This window comes from Geospiza fortis, unplaced genomic scaffold (genome assembly GCF_000277835.1).
Source record: "Geospiza fortis unplaced genomic scaffold, GeoFor_1.0 scaffold139, whole genome shotgun sequence".
NCBI lineage: Eukaryota > Metazoa > Chordata > Aves > Passeriformes > Thraupidae > Geospiza > Geospiza fortis.
Window position 1 is genome coordinate 1,101,307 of NW_005054406.1, and position 11,299 is coordinate 1,112,605.

The following is an 11,299-nucleotide window of genomic DNA, read 5'->3' on the forward strand; positions in this document are numbered from 1 at the left end:
CCGCCCTTGCGGGATAGATAGGGACAGCCTCCAGAGGCCACAGTATACCAGTACAGAGGAACAAGGAGCTCCTGGACAAACTGAAACACAGAAAGGAAGCCTGAAGAGTGTGGAAGGAAGAATGGGTAGCGTGGGAGGGGTAGAGATGTCTGAGCAATGAGGGAACGTGTTAAGAAAGCTAACCTGCCATGAGAGAATTAAATCTGGCCAGGGACATCAAAGGCAACAAGAAAAGCTTCTTTAGGTACATCAGCGATAAAAGGAATACTAAGGAAAATGTGATTCCTCTCTGCAAGGAAACAGGAGACTCTTTTGACAGGCTCAAGAGATGGGCCTGTGCAAACCTCATGAAGTTCAACAACACCAAGCGCACTTGGGTTAGGGCAGGCAATTCCAAGCATAAATACAGACTGGGCAGAGAATGGACCAAGAACACCAAAACCCCAAAAAGTGGCAAGGAGATAGAGCAGATACAGGACTCCTCCATGGTACAGACATGCACACAAGCATGCCAAGTGCAAACCCTCCTCTGCTCTCAGGGCAGCACAATTATGCATCCTTTGCTTTACAGAACAGTATCTGTTTAGCCAAGAAAATAGGAAACAACTTTATTAAGCATTAAGACAGTCCTGGTAAAACACAGCCTGTAGATCTGTCCCTGTGAAGACATCCATCTGCCATCTGAGCATCATCTTAGCACTTTCCCAGCACCTCTGTGGGCACTGAGAGTGGAAGCTCTCCTTCCCACCTCTGCTGTGCAGTATATGAGATGTACAGTGGGAAATATCAGAAAGATCAGTGTGGTCACACCAATACAGTACCAACTTTATTTGCAACTGTGTAAAACCTGGCCTTCTACTTTATTAGCGATGTTGGACTATCTCTCTTTTTTTTTTTGTATAAAAATTTTTAAGCAGCATTCACTGCAGCAATTGTGCTTTTTCTGTTAGTCATCTCTAAAACTAGAATAATCTACTCAGTGCTTGGATTTAATTCTACTTTTGCTGCTCCAGGGGCAGATCACAACTGAGCCACACATGTCAACTCAATACACAACAATTAGAAATGTTAGCTATTAATCATTTAACAACACCAAGTAGCAACTGTATGACACTAAGCTTAAGAATTATTTTCCTGAAAACAAGAGTAACTGGAAGGTAGAAAAGGGGATACATGAACTCATAGACTTAACAAATCCAACAAACTTTCTCCTCTTGATGGCAATACATAAATATGATCCTCTACTTGTATCTCTGTAGGGAACAGAGCACTAGTACAAAGATGTTCATGTTAGCAGGGTTTTCACCGGAGCACCCTCAAGGCAGGCAGCAAGGGGCAGGGCAAAGGCATTTTATTAAACAGCAGTGAATTCTTCACACTGATCTGTGCTGCAGTCAGCCCCTACTGGAGACAGGCAAATTCACATTCCCTCAGCCTCACCACCAACCTTCATTTTATGAGGTTTCATAACTTTCTGTAATCGAAATCTGTAATCTTTTTTTCTGTCATTCTGATAAACATCCAGTGGCCTAGATAGCACATCCCACAAACTGGTGAATGTGTAGCTTTTCAGCATTGCTCTGACCTTCAGATGTAATTGAGAATCAAACTCAGGCCTATCACTTGGAAAATTCAGGAAAAACAAAGGAATAGGAAATTAATTATTTCAGTCCACAATGCAGAAGTGATAGGATTTCCTTTGAATGCTGCTTGGCATGAGATCATACACTGAAACTCACCAGTTGTTCCCCCTTACACTCAAGGGAGGCTACTCCAACATGATGTTATCATATATCAAGTTGCCCTATTAATAAAAGATAGGTCAAGCACTTACCACCCAAAACTTCAGGCAAGTTCTGTTACACTACAATTGTGACACATTTGTATACCTTTTCGAAGAAAAATCACCAGGGATCAGACCTCCTCATAGGCAAAAATATTTGAAGACATTGTGAAAGGATTCATATGAAATAATTGAAGCTTTACGATCAGGTGAGTCTCATGAGCAATTAACAGATGTAAAGCCCTTGCTTCTCATTTGGAGCTACTACAGGAAAGCACTTTAGTATATGGCTGTCTTTGTACACTGGTAGTACCCACATATTACTGCTGCAGAGCCTTGGTACAGAATGCCGACCCCTCTTTCACCCAGAGCAGCTGATAAAACTCGTGATCAATCGCATGTTCAGAGTTCAACTGTGCCAGCATATGAAAGGTATAGGAAAAGTCTAGCATCATCTCACATGGAGTTTGCTTAGGTTAAGGTAACATTTGACACCAGCATTCCAGCAGCCTCATTAGCACTTGACCAGATGGCATCAAACTGACTTTCCAGATTGCAGGCATGCACTTAGTATGCTTGTCAAGGGACAGAGGGAGTTGTCTGACTGTATCACTGACACAAACACACGAGGGAGTCTGTAAATAGAGGTAAACTACGACTAAAGTCTTTTGCAAACACACAGCCTTGTATTTTTATGCCACAAAAATTCACCTCTCCTTGTAGTTTAATTGATGTAAAAGCCATAGAGCTTTGACAGTGTTATCCTTTCCCTCAAAGAATTTGCTTATGGGGCCGTCGTGAGCCTTTGCATATCATATAGTTCAAGAGGGCTTGCAACAAGAGCCAAGAAAAATCTATAGCCAGCTGGCAGTGCCTGGGAACGTTTGCAATCTTTCTGTTCAGTTTACTGGATTTCTCCTCCCCCGCTCACCCCTTCCCAGCGCTTCAAAAGAAACTCAACTGACATTTTTATTACCATGAAGAGATGAAACCTGAGTTACATTTCCCTATAAAGCAGGAAATGCTCTCTAGCAAAGCCTGCTGAGGATCACCTCTCCTTGCAGAGGTTACACAGCCCCAGCAGACTCACCAGCCTTTAACTAAAGGTAGTTAACATCTGGTAAGTCTCCAAATACTCCCCAAGCTGCTTCTTCAGCCCACACCCGCCAAGGTCTACTTGCACAGGCTGCCATCTGTGACTGTTTTAGAGGAAAGCTTAGTAATGTGTCTGACTCAAGACTATATTTTTGGGGGACTAGACAAGATGGCATTTCCAATCTGAATAATATCCATTTTTGCAATGAAAACTTGAATTCAAAAGTTATGGGTCCTCTACTGTAAGATCTTTTACAATTATTCTCCAGACAAACAGACAGGATTTGGGGTTATTATATACCTGCCAACTCCTCTCATTGAATTCTAAGGGAAGCTGATGCATTCACTTCTGCTGAATCATTCAAGATGAACAGTAAGTAGTCAAGGAATAAATAAGGAATTAAGTTATACTCCAGAGACAGAAGTTTGAAAAGGAGATAGGAAAAGGCCTTAAGGTAAACAAACTTTTTCAAAGATACAGCCTGCTTTTTGTGCAAATACTCAAGCCTTGTCACCACGTAACAGGAAATTAACTACTAATTGCAACAGGGCATGTTTTCCTTCTCTTTGCATTCCTGGCACCAACAGTAACAGCACAGGGCTATCTGTCCTGCCCTACTAAGTAATGCTTAAATTTTAAAGTCTTCATTTTTTCAATGCAAAAACAATGCAGAACTTGTTTTAACCTTTTAGCTCTCCATAGCTAAAGAAGAAGTGTCAAATGGGAAGCAGCCAAAACTATTGTAAATTAAAAAGAGAAGTAAAGATACAAAGACCCTCAGTGAGTGGTACTTGTCCTCCATCTACTCTCAGGTAGAAAAATGCAAGTTACTAAGTGCTCCTGTCACACAACTTGTTCCCAACTTAGCTCTCCACATATCAGTCTGACTCCAAAATTAGTTGTCTTTTACTGTGATAAATTAAACACTTACTCCTAATACTATGTTTAGTACAATCAGGTACTGAACTCATGTAATTAGCTCAGAACTTCAAATGACCAACACCACCCTGAGCTTGTGTAAAGGGTTCTATAACACAGATACTGAAGTCAAAAGTGTAGTGTTTCTGAGACACTATCAGCCTTTGGATGCTGATGCATCTAGTTCTTCCCCATCTCTCCCTGTATCACTGAGCATGTACAGAATCATGTTAAAACATAATCTAAAAAAATATTTCTGAAAGCAAGATCAATACCTAAAAAACCCATAGTTTTTGTCCAGTGATACAGTCAAGCACTCAGAAGTAAAAATTCTTTCCCATTTCAGCCTGAAAGGTGAGAAGTTACAGAACTGGTAAGGAATGTTGCCATTTAGAGCAAGTTAAGTTACCACAAAAATCAACCTATACCTCCCCCAACCTATTCCTTAATTCAAACCCCTTATCCAGATGTCGTTTCTACACATTTCATAAGCCACACACCACCTGCTAGTTGACTTCTTCCAGGGTCAGGAACATGTAGGTCTCCAACTGATATCTTGTGTGCAAAACTCAGAGGAGTTCCACTGCTCTACAGTAATTCTCCGTATTTTCCCCGGATGAGATTTGGAATACTTAGGTTCTTCAGTATGAATTCTTTTTGCAGACTCTGGACTCTTTTGTCCAGTTGTGTTGCAACAGTGCCAAGAAAAACCTAATATGGCTACCATTAAAATGGTAGCTGGGGAGTTAATACTTTGATTCACAGGCGTCACTCTCCAGACAGAAGAGAAGTCCCATGAACCAGAATCCCCATTTGTGTTTATGGAATTCAAAATTTAAATGAAATTACTCTGTTATATGAATAGTTGTTTATTCAGCCATTTTTTGCATTTTACAGCTGGAATTCTGGAAATTCAAACACCACATCTTTGCCTGTGAGCTTCTTGTACACACCAGAAAATGTTTCCACCTGTGAAGACAAATAAGTCTTGCTTATACATGCTGTGCAAACAATTAACTCTAAGTCAACATACTTAGTGTACTATACTATTTGCCAGTCTGTCTTCACTCTGAGGCCAATTATTTTCTTCTAGATTAAGGTAGCTGAGGATTTACACAAAAGATACATTTCCTCTAGAGTATTTGGGCTCTCTCTGATTTTCAACAATGTGAGACCCTGAGAGCTGAGCAGGCCCGAACACAAGCCTCCCATTTCAGAAAAAAAAACAAGTGAAGCGCAGGCTTTACTGAGCACATCTGTTTAAGGTCAAAACTAAATGCTTCACTTCAAAAACAACAAAAACACCAACCAACCAACCAACCCCTACTCATACAAAAAACCCAATAAAACATTGTCTGGTCCCATGAGGGAACCAATATAGCTACTTTATAATCCAGGGGCTTTGGCAAGTTGAACTAGAGCTTTAGCTCAAAACTGTCTTGCCTCTATTTCAGCACCTTACTCCAAATACAAACCAAAGCATCTCCACAAGCCAAAAAGCAAGTCTTTTCCTGTATTCCTAAGCTGTCTCTTGGGGATGTCAGACTGTTACCCCCACCTGCATGAGAAAGTAAGTTTTTTTATTTACCTTGTGTTCAACATTGTTCTGTTGTGCTTTGTCCAGATGGACTTTTATAAGCCTGCTGCCGTCCAGTTTCACACGGATTCTCTTGCCCACGATTTCACTGGGGAAGACCAGGTCCTCAAGAATGGCATCGTGCACTGCAGTAAGTGTACGGCTGAAATGCCACATTTATAGTGTTAAAACACATCCTCTTGGAAAATTTCCAGTTTGACAAGGTTTAAATCTTCCACAGCATGCTTTGGCTGAAAATTCAGAGGCGTTTTCTCTCTTTAATGCCACAGTGTGACAATACAGCACTATCACAGGGCATGCAAAAAGAAAAGCTCAATTCTACAGAGTGCAGAAACTTAATAACTGCACAAGAAAAAGTAGCCAGGTTTCTGACCTTTTAGATCACACATTGATTTGCGGCAAGAGCCCTGAAACATACTTCTATTTCTACATATTTAATAAATATTTAAATCAAAACCAAACTGCTCCATCCGCAACTCTGCCAGAGACACTGACTGGAAAAGTTTAAGTGGATAAGTATCCTCGGCTGCACAGAGTACTGGCTCCAACCAGTTTTGGAAACACTGGTTTCTTCATCTGCCTAAACTCAAGCAGCTTAGAAGATCAATGTAATACAGAAAAAAGACTAGCTGACCAATTGAGTTCATGCTTAGAAGACTGTTTGAAATCTACATGTGTGTTCCTGAACGGTCCAGAAGTGAGCCAACATGAGAAAAGGTGCCCAGGTTATTTTACGTGAGTCTAGAGGATTATTAAGTCTGCAGCATCCTGATCCAGAGTTTCAGGGCAGTATCACTAGTAACCAACACCTGTGTCTACAGCAGCACTTCACACCTGACCACACTGGCATAGCTAAGGGAGACAGACATCCACAACAACACAGCAGCCTGATCTCATCTCAGGCTGAGACAGGGGCAGTCCTGCACACTGGCCTTTCCTCATGCAGAAAGTGGCAGTGTGCTACTCAGACACAAATGCTAACTTCTCTAACCACTGTGCAGTGCTAATTTTAAAAGAACACAGGCAGAGTCTTCCAAAGGCAGGACTGCAGCTACATGAGTATTGTGAAACTGTACTTTAAAAATCCATGCCTGAAGACTGCAAAATACAGTAACACATGACACAGGTATAATACTGCGGGAGCAGGGAGAAGCTACAAGACATGCCACATGTCATAAACAGGACAAACCTTTAAGACACAGACTTACATAATGATATAGCAACATACAGATGAGGCACTGACATCCACAGAGACATAGCAGTGTTGCATGTCTAGCAATCCAGTGACTAGATGAGAGCAGGGAGGCCATTTAACACAAATGACTATACTATTGCTATCAAATTCATATCCAGAGGGACTAGTACTCGTACCTACACCCCTCCTCAGCCACTCTCTCCCTCATTGCATCCCCTTCAGTGTGTCAGCCTTGACTTCTGCACACAGTCTAACATGTGATGTGGAAGAGGCTCTTCCTACAACTTAAAAAAAAAATAGCTCTTGTCAGCACCTGTGGTAACAGAAACAGCAGGTTGGGGTTCCTTAAGCCAGCACTGCTAGCTAAAAACTTGCTGTAGCTGGAAATACAAATAGAGTGCTAAGAAATGCAACACAGTGCCCAAAGGTGACCTTTCTACTGAACACTTTAGCAGTCAATGACAGATACAAAGCAGTATTTCAAGCAGTAGGAGAAAGGACAAGACCAGCCAATCACTTCAATGACTTCTCAAAAACTCAACTAATCATTACTTGACTAAACTACCAGGTACAAAAGAAGGTTGTCATACTGAATCAGTATCATTTACCAACCTTCTTGGACGTTTTTGCTTGTTTTTTGTGCGGCTTTTTCTTGTTGGCTTGGGCAGAATCCTTCTCTGTTAAGGTAAGACAAGAACAAAAAGGCATTTCTCAGTATCTGGTGGTTACAATGAACTCAGAAACATGCACCTTTCCCTCCCCCCACTAGAAACCAATTCATGAAAAGCCAAAAACGTAGACTTAAGTATGCTTAAAGTTACATCAGCATTAGAAACTAGAGAACTAGAGTTGCCTGCAGAAGGTAAACTGCTGTACTGCTGCATTTCTCAATTACTACTCCTGTATTCAGGGCACTGAAATAGAAGATTTCATCCCCTCTCCCCAGGAATACAACCACAGTAGTTTACTATGTCTCATCAGCACTGTGAACACACTTCTTTGGGAACAGAAATCCCAAGGAATTTCAAACTTCTGTTAGACTGAGCCTCTGGTGCAAACCAGAGTAGTGAGCTCAGTTCCACAGACAGCCAGGTGACATCTGAGATTGAAATGCTAGTTTTAATAGTAAGATCTATTGCACAATCCAGATCAAATCCTGGCTTAAATATAACCTGTTCCAAAATTAGGATCTAAATCTTAGGTCAGTAAAACTTAATTTTCTACTTTCCTACTGCAAGTGTAGATGTTTTAAAACATTCTAGATGCAGTTTTAGCCACCTGCACTATTTTCTACCATCACACCACAGCTTCTCCACGACTGTGTTCATGATGGGGCTACCATTATCCAAATTGGGTCATGTCATACTCAAAATCACATGTTCCCTTCTAAAATAGATTACTAAATTGATAAGGAATTCTCAAGGGATTACAGAATCACAGAATCTAAAAAAAATCACTGAATATGCTGAGTTGGAAGAGACTGACAAGGACCATCGAGTCCAGCTGCTGGCCCTGCACAGAACATCCCAAGTCACACCATGTGCCAGAAAGTATTGCAGAAACACCTCACAGCACTCTGTCAGGCTGGTGCTGTGACCACTTCCCAGGGGGGCCTGTTCCAGTGCCCAACCACCTCTGGGTCAAGAACCCTAGGTGAAGTGAACCAGAGGCACTTAATTAAAATAAATCTTCTTCGCCATATGAAGATTCAGGGTAAGGTGCTCTGGCTCTAAAAATTGCATTAAAATTTTTCAGCTAGCTTCAGTTTAACCAATTATCCATTCTGCAGACAGATCCCTAGCTTGTCCAACCCTTAAGTACTGCCCAGAGATCCCTCCAACACCCTTTCACCTTAGCTTCTGCCATATATTTAGAACTTGCATGAGTTTTTTTCCCTCCTTTCCTATAACTTAAAATTTAAGTGCCCAGATCATCTAAGTGGAGCAAAGTCCCTATTAATATTCACTCCCTTTTATTATAAGCTTTGTGTGTCAAACTTCTGAAGGAGTAAGAGTGGCCAGAACAAGAAAGATCCCCCATGAAACAACTTTACATCTCACCAAGTTTCCACTGCTGCCACCTGTAAACATTTTAGCCAACATCCACCAGACACTCATTAAATTTCCTGCTGGTACTATGAATTACTATCACTGTTACCCTGAATGGGTAATACAACACTGGAACATGTGGAAGCCTGGACTAGATCACCTCCAGATATACCTTCAAATCAACATTTTTGTGATTCTAAGGGGTTTTTTACCTGAGCAATGAACACCACATGTTTTCCACTAAATTTCTTCTCCAGCTCCCGAACTAGCCGCACCTGAATCTTCTGGAAGGACTTCAGCTGAGGAACTGGTACAAAGATAATGATGGCTTTTCTGCCACCACCCACTTCAATTTCCTGAAACAAAAGTACAAAGTAAGTGTTAGCTGGGGGTTGAGAAGTAATGTTTGGTTTGACCATGAATCCTGAGCACTGGTATTGATAGTCTTGCTTCTGACTCCGTGGGGCAGGGAGTGCATCAGAGAGCAGTACCTGCCTTAATGCTCTACAAACAAAGCACTGACAGAAAAACTTTTATCAGAGTACTTGTTTCACTGTGGAGGAGTGATTAGGCAATAAATCCCACCATCCCTTTCAGAACCACATCCTCTGAACAGCAAAGCCCATTCCTTCTGTAAGATGAGACTCAGGGGCTAGAACTGCCACTATACTGAATGTTTACTATCCCTTCTGCAGTTGTACAGATCCAAAGTTTCAAAAATTACTTGCCTCTAATGCAGACTCCAAACAAAGTTTAGGGGAACAAATCTCTTACTTTTAATCTACTGCTTCATGGAAATCACGTCCTGTTGGCCACTTGCCCTAGGACTGCATCCCTACTCAATCAAAACATTTCTCACCTCTCCAAATACCAACAGGATTACAACACACTAGGACAGGTTACTTCTCTCCGCTTTGTCTCTCCAGTAGTTGAAACCCAGAGTTTGCATAGGCTTACAAAGCACTTCTCCCATGAAACTGGCTGAAGAGACATCCTCATTCTCCAACAGAATGGAAGGATGAATTCTTCTTCACCAGCTACCTTCTCATATGAGCCAACTCAGATGCCCATGGGAGATTTCTCACAAATAAAATCAAGCAGCTAAGTAAACAACAAAGACTTTTCTGAAAGCATTTCACTAAGGACAGGTGGCATTGCTGTACTTCCAGAGAGATGTGGTTTCTTCTGAAGGCTGTTCAGCTCATACATGATACATGCTGCTTTCTGCATTCCCAGATTCTTTTCAAGTTAACTCTAAGCAGTCAGGCCCCTGTGTCTGTACTGGTGGGCCTGGGCAAAAACCAAAGGCAGCCCAATAAAGTTTCTGATTGCAGTGACCTGCTTCATTGCTGCCATCCAGTCTCCCAGGCTGACAAACTCTAACACTAACTTTCTTTCTCCTTTTCCACTAATTGCCTTCTTTTTCTTTCTTGATGTTTCAGCTGCCTGCATAATCTAAAACTGGAAACGTACAAGGAGGCTAAGCTACACTATCAAGTCAGTCTATTGCCACAATCCACCTACCACCTACTATCTGCACATGAGAGACTCATGACAATTTTGTTTTTTATGAAAAGTATTGCAGTTTATGTTTCTGAAACACCTACATTTCCAGCCAGTACCTACATGTAAAAAGCCAGTTTCACACTCCAAACCCAGTCTGCAGAGACATGAAGTAGAAGCATCGTTTTCAAACACTTTTATTTAACATACTAAATTGCTATTTGGGCTTTTACAGTGACTTTTCAAACTATACTTCCTAAGAAAAACACTATTACAGAATCCTACGTGCTAGCAGCAAATACCAGAAGACAAGCTACAACAGCACATAACAAAACTATCACAGGCCATAAGGGCTTAAGTCACCTTTCACCTAGTACAGCAATACCCACAAAAATTAAACACACACAAAAAGGGTCACCACCCAGCTCTTAGTGGAGAAGGTCCAGCCTACCTTAGCTGCTGTGATGTTCAACTCCCGCAGCTGAGCCTTTAAGTCGGAGTTCATTTCCAACTCCAGCAGAGCCTACAAAAGTGAAATTGTGGAATAATCCATTACATACACTTCAGTTCATGAGAATACTTGAGACCAAAGCGTGTCCACAGTGCCAAAGAGCAGGTATAAACTTTTAACCACAGTCAATATCAAAGACTTAACTTCCTGTAAGACACACCAACATCCAACAAGTTTAACTAATGGAAACAGAGGCTGACTCAGTTCCAAAATAAAACTAGGAAAGAAAACACGTTGGCAGCATCAACCCCCAGGGTCTGGACAACTGTATCTATAACTTGAAGTGAGTTACTGAAGAGAACAAGGAAAAGTCACGTACCTGGGATATACCAGACTCGAACTCATCTGGCTTTTCGCCATTAGGCTTCACAATCTTGGCGCTAGAGCTGAACATGGCCTCTCTGCAACGCAAAAGAACACTTTGGCTGTCACCAAGCACGTGTCACCTGTTCCAAACACAGCCAGGACTCTCCAACCCGGCTGCGCAGCCACACGCTCCAGAACTAAGCCAGAGGACGCCACACGGGCCGGGCCAGCCCCAGCATGTCGCACCAGGGGTGACTACCAGGCCACAGGAAAAGCGTCCCAGGGAGCGCGGGGCCTGCCCACCTCGGGGCCCGCTGCAAGGCCCCGGGAGCCCGGGGAAGC

General features: G+C 42.0%; 1 protein-coding gene across 1 annotated transcript in view; it reads right to left on the reverse strand.

The window, feature by feature from the left end:
• Positions 1-4,646: 4,646 nt before the first annotated feature.
• RPS7 (ribosomal protein S7) overlaps positions 4,647-11,299 on the reverse strand; it is a 6,921-nt gene continuing 268 nt past the window's right edge. Inside the window, exons 2-7 of the mRNA XM_005426231.2 lie at positions 10,971-11,052; positions 10,592-10,663; positions 8,850-8,993; positions 7,202-7,266; positions 5,386-5,536; positions 4,647-4,766 (exon numbers count right to left, since the gene is read on the reverse strand). Coding sequence (XP_005426288.1) covers positions 4,689-4,766; positions 5,386-5,536; positions 7,202-7,266; positions 8,850-8,993; positions 10,592-10,663; positions 10,971-11,045 — 585 coding nt within the window. The 5' untranslated portion in view covers positions 11,046-11,052 and the 3' untranslated portion in view covers positions 4,647-4,688. The remainder of the gene's footprint in view (positions 4,767-5,385; positions 5,537-7,201; positions 7,267-8,849; positions 8,994-10,591; positions 10,664-10,970; positions 11,053-11,299) is intronic.